This window comes from Heptranchias perlo, chromosome 8 (genome assembly GCF_035084215.1).
Source record: "Heptranchias perlo isolate sHepPer1 chromosome 8, sHepPer1.hap1, whole genome shotgun sequence".
In the NCBI taxonomy this organism is placed as follows: Eukaryota; Metazoa; Chordata; class Chondrichthyes; order Hexanchiformes; family Hexanchidae; genus Heptranchias; species Heptranchias perlo.
This window is the reverse complement of record NC_090332.1, coordinates 71,881,046-71,894,582: the sequence shown is the minus strand read 5'-3', so window position 1 is coordinate 71,894,582 and position 13,537 is coordinate 71,881,046. Positions and strand designations below refer to the sequence as shown.

Genomic DNA, 13,537 nt, shown 5'->3' with positions numbered 1-13,537 from the left:
GTCTAGACCCTTCATGATTTTGAACACCTCAATCAAATCTGCTCTCAATCTTCTCTGCTCTAAGGAGAACAATCCCAGCTTTTCCAGTCTATCCATGTAACTAAGGTCCCTCATCCCTTGAACCATTCTAGTAAATCTTTTCTGCACCCTTTCTAAGGCCTTCACATCCTTCTTAAAGTGCGGTGCCCAGAATTTGACACAATACTCCAGTTGTGGTCGAACCAGTGTTTTATAAAGGTTCAACATAATTTCCTTGCTTTTGTACTCTATGCCTCTATTTATAAAGCCCAGGATCCCGTATGCTTTCTTGGCCGCTTTCTCAACCTGTCCTGCCACCTTCAACAACCTGTGTACGTATACCCCCGGGTGTCTCTGTTCCTGCACCCCCTTTAGAGTTGTACCCTTTAGTTTATATTGCCTCTCCTCATTGTTCCTACCAAAATGTATCACCTTACACTTCTCTGCGTTAAATTTTATCTGCCACGTGTCTGCCCTTTCCACCAGCCTGTCTCCGTCCTCTTGAAGTCTATCACTATCCTCCTCACTGTTTACTACACGTCCAAGTTTTGTGTCAGCTGCAAATTTTGAAATTGTGCCCTGTATACCCAAGTCCAAGTCATTAATCTATATCAAGAAAAGCAGTGATCCTAGTACCAACCCCTGGGGAACACCACTGCATACCTTCCTCCAGTCTGAGAAACAGCCATTCATCACTACCCTCTGTTTCCTATTATTTAGCCAATTTCGTATCCATGTTGCCGTTGCTCCTTTTATTCCATGGGCTTCAATTTTATTGACAAGCCTATTATGTGGCACTTTATCAAACGCCTTTTCGAAGTCCATATACAAAACATCAACTGCAATGCCCTCATCAACCCTCTCTGTTACCTCATCAAAAAATTCAATCAAGGTAGTCAAACATGATTTGCCTTTAACAAATCCGTGCTGGCTTTCGCTTACTAATCCACACTTGTCCAAATGACTTTTAATTTTGTCTCTGATTATTGTTTCTAAAAGCTTCCTGCCACCGAGGTTAAACTGACTGGCCTGTAGTTGCTGGGTTTATCTTTACATCCTTTTTTGAACAAAGGTGCAGCATTTGCAATTCTCCAATCCTCCAGCACCACCCCTGTGTCTAAGGAGGATTGGAAGATTGTGGCCAGTACTTCCCTCAGCAACCCAGGATGCATCCCATCTGGACCTGGTGACTTATCTATTTTAAATGCAGCCAGCCTTTCTAGTACCTTCTCTTTATCAAATTTATCCCATACAGTATCTCAGCTACCTCCTCTTTTACTTTGGCTTTGACCGTATCTTCTTCCTTGGTAACGACAGATGCAAAGTACTCATTTAATACCTCGGCCATGCCCTCTGCCTCCTTTTTGGTCCCTAATCAGCCCCACCCTTCCTCTTACTGCCAGTTTACTGTTTATATGCCTATAGAAGACTTTTGGATTTCCTCTTATGTTAGTTGCCAGTCTATTCTCATACACTCTCTTTGCCCCTCTTATTTCCTTTTTTTACTTCCCCTCTGAACTTTCTATACTTAGCCTGGTTCTCATTGTATTAACAACCTGTCCTGCCACCTTCAACAACCTGTGTACGTATACCCCCGGGTGTCTCTGTTCCTGCACCCCCTTTAGAGTTGTACCCTTTAGTTTATATTGCCTCTCCTCATTGTTCCTACCAAAATGTATCACCTTACACTTCTCTGCGTTAAATTTTATCTGCCACGTGTCTGCCCTGACATCTGTCATATGGCCTCTTTTTCTTGTTCTCTATCTCTTTTGTCATCCAGGGAGGTCTGGCTTTGGTTATCCTACCTTTCCCCCAAACTTAAATGTTTTAATTTGTTGCTGTTTGATATATTAAGAGACTTAGAGAACTGATGGTTTCTTCAATATATTCGGTGTGTACCTGAAAGTAGACCATCTGTATTTAAATTCAGTGTTTTTTTACTGGAATCATTATTGGTTTGAACTTACTTAGTTGCATTTTGGGCCTGTAAATGCCTATCAGCCATGATCCTGGGATATGTTTGTCATTGTGCTGTTTCCTTTATCGTATTTGTCAAATTAACCCAGTCGTGTAGTATCAGGCAGTGCTGCCCTTACAGTCTAGACACTTGTGAAATTAGCTCAAGAGAATATTATTTATTCTGTCTAAATCAGACAAAATTCCTACCGGCATGGATTTTCTTCCAAATGCTCCAGAAGCGTGAACAAACATCAAGCATCCCAATCCTGAAAGGGCCCTTAGATTCCTTCCAAGAATTTGGTTTGTGCTGAATATATCCCAAGGAGCTGTGTTTCTTTTCACCCTCCTGATGTAAGTGGAAACTCTTTGGGGGTGATTTTAAACCCCAAGAACGGGTGGGTTGGGGGCAGGTGGGAGTTGAAAATAGTTGTTTTTTGAGACGCGACCGCAACCCGGCTTTATTTCCAGGTTTAACGTCGGCGCAGAAAAGTACAAGCTTCCCTCTGGGAATGCAAAGTCCGAAAATTTTGCGATAGCGACCCAAAGAAACAACTATTTTCAACTCCCACCCGCCCCCAACCCACCCGTTCTTGGAGTTTAAAATCACCCCCCTCTTTTCTTCTCTTCCTCTCCTCGTAGGCTGATACAGTTCTTCAAGCTAGCAGCTGATAGGCTCTTCATTGATGCACGATGTTTGTTTTTCTTTAAATGTTTATTCCTCCATACATTCCTTCATTTGGAGACGGTAAAGTACTTTAGTGATTTGTACCAGTTACTGCGAAGTGGAACGGTCATTAATATGGCACAATTGATGTAGTTGACATATGATGGCTGATGTATTATAACTTGTCAACTTCCAAATCCATTGGGATACCAAATACATGCCAGCTGCTTGACTTTCAACTGCAAGTTGCTTATTGTACTTAATTAGTGTTTTTAAAAAAAAATAAAAAAGCTATTATGTTTAAAACATATTAATTGTTTTGCTTCTGAGTACACTGTTTTAATAAAATGTTAGAACCAAATGTTAACTTTATAAACCATAAAATAATGGCATTTCACTTGTATATAGTAGTTCAATGTTTTCTGAATCACATTGATCTAAAAATTTTGAAGTTATGATTTTTTTTAAAGCTTTTAACATTAAATACGAAATTACTTAATTTTGAATTTTTTATTGGACATGGCTCCAAAAAGAGTGTTACAAAATCTTACAAGGGGAAAATATATTTGTTGAAAATTTATGTTTTTAGGACTGATTAATGCTTTCCTTATTATCTTCTGATGTTGCATTTAATACTTTCTGAACATTTTCATTTAAAAACCTTAAATGCCAATAACTGTACCATATACGTTAAGTGAACTTTTAAAGACTCTTGCAAAAATGTGCAAGTAATGTAAGAAATACAAGCACAGTGTCCAGTTTAAAACCTCCCTGCAAAAGGAAAGGTGTAATAGAGGCTAATAATAGCTGCAATTAACCTGCGAGACACCAAATCAGTACCGAGGTCTATTGCAGTATTTAAAAACAAAAGGCACAAAACTACAGATGCTGGAAATCAGTTGAAGTGCTGGAAGCACTCAATAGGTCAGTCAGCATCAGTGGAGAGAACAGACAAGTTAATGTTTCAGGTGTGGATCCTTCATAAGAATTGATTTTTATTTTATCTGTCTGGAATGGGTTTTCACCTTAATCTGGCTTGAGTCCGACACTCCAGTGAAAGTGTAAGTTCTAAATTGAATTGTCTACTATTTTATTTAACCAAAATGTTTTCTTCTTAGGTGAAGACTTTGCTATTGTACAGCAGGAGATTATTATGATGAAAGACTGTAAACACTCGAACATCGTTGCATATTTTGGCAGTTACCTCAGGTATGTGTAGTGCTATACTTATTTTACTTCGTTCGTCACTATACTTTGTGTACTGGCTATCTTCAGCAGGTTATATCATGCTTTTGTTTGTACCTGCATTTACTGAAGTTTTTTAATGTATCAGTTGAGAAGTATGTGTTTATCTTTGATATGTGTGGTGGCATGTTTTCCTTTAAACAGCTAGTTGTATGCATTGGAGCCGGCAAACGTTTTGTTGTTTCCCTTTAAGAACTTCAGTTTCAAATTCGTGTGCGTGTTCAACAGTAACGTGCTTTTATCTAGCATCTTTAACGTAATGAATGTCCTAAAGCACCTCACGAGTAAACTGAATCGGGGAAATGGGCACAGAACAATGAAGGGAGAGCTTAGGAGAGTTACCGAAAGCTTGGTAGAGGATTTTGAGAATGTTTTAAAGCTGGTGAGGAGAGGGAGGGGAGTTCATGGAGGAAGTTCCAGAGAGTAGAGCCAGTACCCCTAATATACGGGTGAAGTTGTGGTGGTGGAGCTGGAAAGGGTGTGGCTTGCACAGATGGCTGAAATCAAAGGTACAAAGCATTTTGAAGATGGTGTAAGCCTGAAGGAGATTGTAGAGGTAGGATGGGGTGAGGCCTTGGAGTGATTTGTAGACAAGTTAATTTGAAACTTGATGCACTGGGGGATGGGGTACCATTGTAGATTAGTGAGGATGCAGGACAGGATATGGGCAGATTTTGTGCAAGTATGCATTTTTTTATATTCGTTCATGGGATGTGGGCGTCACTGGCGAGGCCAGCATTTATTGCCCATCCCTAATTGCCCTTGAGAAGGTGGTGGTGAGCCGCCTTCTTGAACCGCTGCAGTCCGTGTGGTGAAGGTTCTCCCACAGTGCTGTTAGGAAGGGAGTTCCAGGATTTTGACCTAGCGACGATGAAGGAACGGCGATATATTTCCAAGTCGGGATGGTGTGTGACTTGGAGGGGAACGTGCAGGTGGTGTTGTTCCCATGTGCCTGCTGCTCTCGTCCTAGGCGGTAGAGGTCGCGGGTTTGGGAGGTGCTGTCGAAGAAGATTTGACGAGTTGCTGCAGTGCATCCTGTGGATGGTACACACTGCAGCCACAGTGCGCCGGTAGTGAAGGGAGTGAATGTTTACGGTGGTGGATGGGGTGCCAATCAAGTGGGCTGCTTTGTCCTGGATGGTGTCGAGCTTCATGAGTGTTGTTGGAGCTGCACTCATCCGGGCAAGTGGAGAGTATTCCATCACACTCCTGACTTGTGCCTTGTAGATGGTGGAAAGGCTTTGTGGAGTCAAGAGGGGAGTCACTTGCCGCAGAATACCCAGCCTCTGACCTGATCTTGTAGCCACAGTATTTAATGGCTGGTCCAGTTAAGTTTCTGGTCAATGGTGACCCCCAGGATGTTGATGAAGGGGGATTTGGTGATGGTAATGCAGTTGAATGTCAAGGGGAGGTGGTTAGACTCTCTCTTGTTGGAGATGGTCATTGCCTGGCACTTGTCTGGCGCGAATGTTACTTGCCACTTATGAGCCCAAGCCTGGATGTTGTCCAGGTCTTGCTGCATGCGGGCACGGACTGCTTCGTTATCTGAGGGGTTGCGAATGGAACTGAACACCGTGCAATCATCAGCGAACATCCCCATTATGATGGAGGGAAGGTCATTGATGAAGCAGCTGAAGATGGTTGGGCCTAGGACACTGTCCTGAGGAACTTCTGCAGCAGTGTCCTGGGGCTGAGATGATTGGTCTCCAACAACCACTACCATCTTCCTTTGTGCTAGGTACGTCTCCAGCCACTGGAGAGTTTTCCCTCTGATCCCCATTGACTTCAATTTTACTAGGGCTCCTTGGTGCCACACTCAGTCAAATGCTACCTTGATGTCAAGGGCAGTCACTCTCACCTCACCTCTGGAATTCAGCTCTTTTGTCCATGTTTGGACCAAGGCTGTAATGAGGTTTGGAGCCGAGTGGTCCTGGCGGAAACCAAACTGAGCATCAGAGGGCAGGTTATTGGTGAGTAAGTGCTGCTTGATATCACTGTCGACGACACCTTCTATCACTTTGCTGATGATTGAGAGTAGACTGATGGGGCAGTAATTGGCTGGATTGGATTTGTCTTGCTTTTTGTGGACAGGACATACCTAGGCAATTTTCCACATTGTCGGGTAGATGCCAGTGTTGTAGCTGTACTGGAACAGCTTGGCTGGAGGTGCAGCTAGTTCTGGAGCACAAGTTTTCAGCACTACAGCCGGGATGTTGTCGGGGCCCATAGCCTTTGCTGTATCAGTGCACTCAGCTGTTTCTTGATGTCACGTGGAGTGAATCGAATTGGCTGAAGACTGGCTTCTGTGATGGTTGCAAACGCTTCAGCCTTGTCTTTTGCACTCTTGTGCTGGACTCAGCCATCATTGAGGATGGGATGTTTACAGAGCCTCCTCCTTCCGTTAGTTGTTTAATTGTCCACCACCATTCACGACTGGATGTGGCAGGACTGCAGAGCTTTGATCTGATCCGTTGGTTGTGGAATCGCTTAGCTCTGTCTATAGCATGTTGTTTCCGCTGTTTAGCATGCATGTAGTCCTGAGTTGTAGCTTCACCAGGTTGGCACCTCATTTTTAGGTACGCCTGGTGCTGTTCTTGGCATGCTCTTCTACACTCCTCATTGAACCAGAGTTGATCCCCTGGCTTGTTGGTAATGGTAGATTGAGGCATAAGCCAGGCCATGAGGTTACAGATTGTGCTGGAATACAGTTCTGCTGCTGCTGATGGCCCACAGCGCCTCATGGATGCCCAGTTTTGAGCTGCTAGATCTGTTCTGAATCTATCCCATTTAGCACGGTGATAGTGCCACACAGTACGTTGGATGGTGTCCTCAGTGCGAAGACGGAACTTCGTCTTCACGAGGACTGTGCGGTGGTCACTCCTACCAAAAGTGTCATGGACAGATGCATTTGCGACAGGTAGATTGGTGAGGACGAGGTCAAGTAAGTTTTTCCCCTCGTGTTGGTTCGCTCACCAACTGCTGCAGGCCCAGTCTGGCAACTGTGTCCTTCAGGACTTGGCCAGCTCGGTCAGTAGTGGTGCTACTGAGCCACTCGTGGTGATGGACATTGAGGTCCCCCATTCAGAGTACGTTCTGTGCCCTTGCGAGCCTCAGTGGTTCCTCCAAATGGTGTTCAATATGGAGGAGGACTGATTCATCAGTTGAGGGAGGGCGGTAGGTGGTAATGAGCAGGAGGTTTCCTTGCCTATGTTTGACCTGATGCCATGAGATTTCATGGGTTCCAGAGTCAATGTTGAGGACTCCCAGGGCCGCTCCCTCCTGACTGTATATCAATGTACCGCCACCTCTGATCGAATCTAGATGTGACACAGGCGCATATATAAGGGTTTCAGCAGATAAGTGCTGTGATTATCGAGATGAAAATAGGCAGTATTGGTTACTAATATAATTTGGGGTTTAAAGCTCAGTTCACGGTTCACCAGGACAATAAGATTGTGAACTGTCCGGTTTAGCCTGAGCCAGTGGCAAGAATGGGGATGGAGTCAGTGGTAAGGGAGCATAGCTTTTGGTGGGGCCAAAGACAGTGGCATGGCCGTCTCTATGTTGACCTGGAGGAAGTTGCAACTGATCCATGATTGGATGTTGAACAGCATAGAAGTGGTCAAGAGAAGTGGTGGAGAGTTAGAGCTGGTGCTCCCCGCATACATGTTGAAGCTGACCCAGTACCTGCAGATGATGTCGCTGAGGGCATCCTGTAGATTAGGGAGAGGGAGGAGGCTGAGGATAGATTGTTGGACTGTGGAAGTGATGGTGCAGGGGAGGGAAGAAGAGCCATTGCTGAAGGTGCAAATTTGGATGGGTAGGAATGGAACCATGCAAAGGCTGTCCCATGGAACTGGAAGACGGAGGAGAGGCATTGGAGGAGAATGATGTGGTCAGCTGTATCAAATGCTGCGGAAAAGTCGAGGAAGACGAGGAGGGATAGTGCACCGTGGTCACAGTCAGACGATGTGTTTCATGACTTCATCTCGGGCAGTTTTGAATGAGAATAGCAGAAATTGGACGAGAGTTTCAGAGTTACAGGAGCAATGGTCACAGCTGGGAAGCAGTAACACAATGGAAGACTTATGCAAGGAAAGGAAGGTTGGAGATAGGTTCATGGAGAAGATGGATGGGCTGACGGTTGGTTTTTTGAGAAATGGGTAATGACTTTGAAAGGCAGAGGGATGATGCTTGAGGAAAAGGAACCATTGACTATGTCAGCTGGCATGGGGATCAGGAAGAGAAGTTGTGGTCAAGAGGGGATCAATGAGAAAGGAGGTAGGTCTTTTAGAAATGAAGTTTGAAAGAACAGTGAGGAAGATGAGAACAAAGTGCAGAATGACGTGGGCCAAGGACCAGAGTGAGTGGGTGAACTCGGGGGAGGTCAGGCAAGAGGAAGGGGGAATGGGTGGGAACAGCAGCATGATGGTCTAGTTATTAAGATGTGGAGATGCCGGTGATGGACTGGGGTTGATAATTGTAAACAATTTTACAACACCAAGTTATAGTCCAACGATTTTATTTGAAATTTACAAGCTTTCGGAGGCTTCCTCCTTCCTCAGGTAAATGTCAGGAACTCCTCGAAGCCTACGCATTTATAAATCACAGAACATCTGTGATTTATAAATGCGTAGGCTTCGAGGAGTTCCTGACATTTACCTGAGGAAGGAGGAAGCCTCCGAAAGCTTGTAAATTTCAAATAAAATCGTTGGACTATAAATTAGTTATTAAGAAACAAAGAAGTCCATGTTCCTTGCATTTGATGTTTGAGGGGAAAAGGATGCTTTTTATGGGTATGGTTCTATTTTAAAATCTACATGTGCATTATTTTCCCTTTGATCTTTATTCTGACATATCTACATTTTACTATTTTAATCAAACAGACAATCATACTTCTGAATCCAAAAACAATGGTGATTTATGTATATATAGAAGTGACATTATGGGAAAGTAATGTGGAGTACAGTCGCCTAACGATTATGGTACTGGGCTAGCCACCCAGAGTCATGAGTTCAAATCCCATCATGGCAAATTGTGAAGTTGAATTCGATAAATCCGGTAATTTATGGAATAGAAAATGACCATGAAAACTCCTGGATTTTCATAAAAACCCAACTGGCTCGTAAATGCTCGGGGAGGGGCCTGACACCCCTACCTGGTCTGGCCCCACACTTTTATGGTTGACCCTTAATGAGCTCAGGGCAACTAGGGATGGGCAATAAATACTGCTTTGTCAATGTCGCTCACATGCCAAGAACAATTTAAAAAAAAATAGAACAAGGTACAAACTATTAGCAGTAATGACTGGTATACTTGAAACAAATATGGTAAAGATGCCATCAGAAACCACAAATGATTAGCATTACCTTGGAATGAGGACTATTGGGAATTATAAGCATATCTGTGTCAGTATACTGTTCGTTGCCTTTTATATAGATGGAAACCCTGTAATAAACCCACCTTACCTGGGGTAGTTCTTTCAGTTTTACACAAAAAGAATTTGATACAAAATTTACTACCCTAATCTACATAGTTTGCCCAGTATAAAGAATCCAACCTGGTTTAAGCAAAGTTGACAGAACAGAAATAAAATCCTTTTATAACCAGATTATTCACCTTGTTCATAATATTCTGATGGTGATTACGCAAGAACTGCAGTTATTCAACTAGTTGCCAAATTACAAGTTGAAATTGGAATAAGATGAAAGATTGCAGTTGATCTGTACTCATCATACCAGTTGAAAGTATACCCAAACCTAATAGCATATCATTCAAGTTATTCTATCAAGTGCTAATTATCATCGGGGCAAAACCTCACTAAGCTATCTTGTAAGTGAACTATGTAGATTTGGGTTGTAAATTTTGTCTGAAATTTTGTATGTAAAACTGAAAGAACTATCCCAGATGTTCTGGGTGTATACAGGGTTTACGTCCGTGTAAAGAAACCAACCGTACACTGACACAGATATGCTTAGAATTCCTAATAGTCCTCATTCTAAAGTAATAATCATTTACGGTTTTTGAAAGCATCTCTGATCCGAGCTTACATGTAGCCTAAACAACAGTTTTGTTTAAAATTAGTTTTTTTTAAAAAAGATCCTGGGTTGCCTGCTGTGAATGTTTAAACAGGGCTTCTCACTGTGAGCAATGCCATGGAAGATCTAGTTGTTAAGAATCAATAAATGCAGCTACCATTTATTTTTTTTATATAGACGTGACAAGCTATGGATTTGTATGGAGTTTTGTGGAGGTGGGTCATTACAAGATATTTATCATGGTGAGTATCCAAATCAATTAAAGAAATTTCTTTAAGGATGATCGAAGAATAAATAGAAATGTATGGAAATTACAGATTTCACCTTTTGTGGGGGGGTGGGGATGGGGGAGGGGGAGAAGAGAGAGTTCCAGATTTCCACTACCCTTTGTGTGAAGAAGTGCTTCCTAACATCACCCCTAAACTGCCTAGCTCTAATGTTAAGGTTATGCCCCCTTATGAATTTTTTATTAAAATAAATAGTGATGGGGTTTCCCAGAATCTGTTCGGTAGAGCAGAAAGTACTCCAATTATCATGCGCATTCAGAAATTAGTTTCTGTTTATGAATTTTTTATATATGTAGTTGTGTGTGTGTGTGTGTGTGTTATCTTAATCTGCTTGATTAGCTGATATTGATTTTTAGATAATACTATGAAGATAAAGTTTTGTGATTTTACTTATTTCTTCATTTCTGCTATGTAATACTGAGTTGATGATATTAGAGTAGTATTGCTGTTGTTGTTTTATTTGAAACCTATAACAAATTTAAATTGAATTGGTTAAATCAGATAAAAGAAAAATTTGTTCCACCCTGCCCCCATTTACTGATATTGAAATTAGCTTTTTCAAAAACTGTTAATAGTCACATTTAAGCTGTACTGTTTTGCCGTTTCAATCATTCTGCACCACAGAATATGGTGTGATTTATCTATTCTTTCTTGTACTTTGTCTATTTGACGGAATACAAATTTTTCACCTCTAACTATATTGTAATGCTGAATAGCATTTTCAGCAAATTGAAACAGGCTTGAAAATCCATGAAGTTCGTGGTCTGACACCATAGGGTGAGGGTTCAGTAGCACACTGCAGCAAGTTGGAGTAGATTATGGGTCTTCGTTTCCATTTGTGACAGAGTTCTCAGTGTTGGTCGTAAGGTTGTCGAGTGAACAATAGATGCACCCCACGTCTAGGGAAACAAATATCTGCTGAGTTCTTGTGTTCATTCTTACAGCCAATTAGGGTACCATTGACAGGCCAACAAACAGGCTGTCTCTCTGTGCTCTGTGTTGGTGAGTGGTACATGCTTCAGAGGTCATGAAAAGAGAGAAGAAAAACAGAATAAGCAGCGGGTGGGTGTAAGGAGCAGTAGTATTTAGCAAATCTGATTATTTTCTAAAGCTTATCGTGGATTCAAGGCTCTTTGTCGAAGTGAGTGTAACGGGACTAATCTTGTAGATCTATCGTTGTATCATTATAAACCTTTATAAAAGGGTCGTCTTAGTGATTATAACTCTAATGTAGTGGATGAATGATTATTGTGAAGCATTCAAAAAGGCACCAAACCAATTCCTAATTCACCAAAAATAGAAGGATTTAAGTTTGGGGTAGAAAAAGATGAAAATGAACAGATTGGATCCTGAAATGGGACCAAGTTAAATGGGGTGAATGCTCTTTTCCTAAATGGTAGTTGGCAGGCCTTTCCTTCATGCACTGTGTTTAATATTTTTAGAGAAGTTCTGATTTAGTTCTTTAATTAGTGAAAAAATTCTGAATTATTGAATTACACTAGGATCATACCTCGATTTAATGCCGTTTTCATAACTTTAACAGTGACAGGACCATTATCAGAACTACAAATAGCTTATGTGTGCAGAGAAACGCTACAGGTATGTAATTTCAACCTTTCAGTAAATACTTTGTGAAGTTTTGGCAATTAACTATGCAACCTTATTTTACTCTGAACATTGGTGAGGAATTTAGTCTGGGTGTGGTATAGTGGATTATGACACTTTCCTTTCATCTTTGGGACCTGGGTTTGAATCCAGCCGAGATGGATGAGCTAAAAAACAAAAAGCAAGACTTGCATTTATATATTGCCTTTCATGACCTCAGGACGTCCCAACGTGCTTTACAGCCAAGTGTGGCCACTGTTGTAATGTAGGAAAGTAGCCTTTGGTTGTAAGGGTCGAACATGAAATAAATTTGAGCAGTCTCAAATCAGCTGTTAGTCACTTTTGGCAAACGCGACAAAATCAGCCTGAGTTCACTGTCTCACTTGGGCAGTGGGAATGGTTGGTGCGAAAAATTCAAACAAATGTAGTAGGGGAATCTTCTGCTAAAATTCAGATTAAAATACTTTATTGGCTTGCAAAAGGCTCAGCGATGTTTTCCTGTGAGTAGTTGAGCCATACAGACCAGGAAGGTTCCAGGCCTGATTCCTGGCCTGTGCTGTGTTAGCTGATCTCAGTTGGGGTGGAGGTGGTGGCCACAATTCTTTTCATTTAGGTGGGGAAAATCGACCAATGTTTCTGCTCCTGATAGCTATCTGACAACTTCTGGGTGCTCCTAGATGCCTGTCGAGGACAGACTTGGGCATAGCTGTGATTCCCTATATGGTCCAATAGATTGCCAACACTAGTATTTAGGCTTGCACATAACGTTACACGACAGCCCAAACAGAACCCTGATTAATCCTAATAGAAACAGGAGAAGGCCATTCACCCCCTCGAGCCTGTTCTGCCATTCATTTAGATTATGGCTGATCTGTAACTTAACTCCATTTACCCACCTTGGTTCCATAACCCTTAATACCTTTGGCTAACAAAAATCTATCAATCTGTTTTGAAATCTTCAAATGATCTAGCCTCACCAGCTTTTTGCGAGCGGGGAGGGGAGAGAGTTCTAGATTTTCACTACCCTTTGTGTGAAGAAGTGCATCCTAATATCATCCCTAAACTGCCTAGCTCTAATTTTAAGGTTATGCCCCCTTGTGAATTCTTTATTAAAATAAATAGTGATGGGGCTTCCCAGAATCTGTTAGAGCAGAAAGTACTCCAATTATCATGCACATTCACAAATTAGATTCTGTTTATGATATATATATATATATATATATATGTGTATGTATATCTTATAAAAGCTGCATGATTAGCTGAAATTGATGGCTTTACACAACAGTGCAGTAAGTGTTCTGTTTTTTTTTGTAGGGCTTATATTATCTTCACAGCAAAGGAAAAATGCACAGAGACATAAAGGTAAATAGAGTTGAATTGCTGGTCGTTTTTTGTTTATCTTGTTGTCTACTGATTTTCTGTTGAACAGTTTTACAGTGAACCTTGCTTTTCTTCATTTCAGTCATTTCTATGTACCTGAAGCCCATATAACAGGGGAAAGAATTGCAAGAGTAACATCTACTTTAAAATCTTCAATGTGGAACTGTTGCTTGTGATTCTCCATTATCATGTGGTATAAAGTTCTCCCCTAACTACCCTCTTCTTCCCCACCCCCCTGCCATGGCAAAAAAAATTCAGGCAACAACATTGGACCTCAAGGTTTGTTCAAAATACAAGACTGTATTTTGTTCCATATTCAGACATTTCCAATATCTGTCATC

General features: G+C 41.7%; 1 protein-coding gene across 4 annotated transcripts in view; it reads left to right on the top strand.

The window, feature by feature from the left end:
- Positions 1-13,537, top strand: part of LOC137324685 (mitogen-activated protein kinase kinase kinase kinase 3) — a 233,859-nt gene that overhangs the window by 110,058 nt on the left and 110,264 nt on the right. For all 4 annotated transcript variants that reach the window (XM_067989274.1, XM_067989272.1, XM_067989275.1 and 1 more), the window contains exons 3-6: positions 3,760-3,850; positions 10,102-10,166; positions 11,755-11,810; positions 13,131-13,178. In XM_067989274.1, the coding sequence (XP_067845375.1) occupies positions 3,760-3,850; positions 10,102-10,166; positions 11,755-11,810; positions 13,131-13,178 (260 nt within the window). The remainder of the gene's footprint in view (positions 1-3,759; positions 3,851-10,101; positions 10,167-11,754; positions 11,811-13,130; positions 13,179-13,537) is intronic.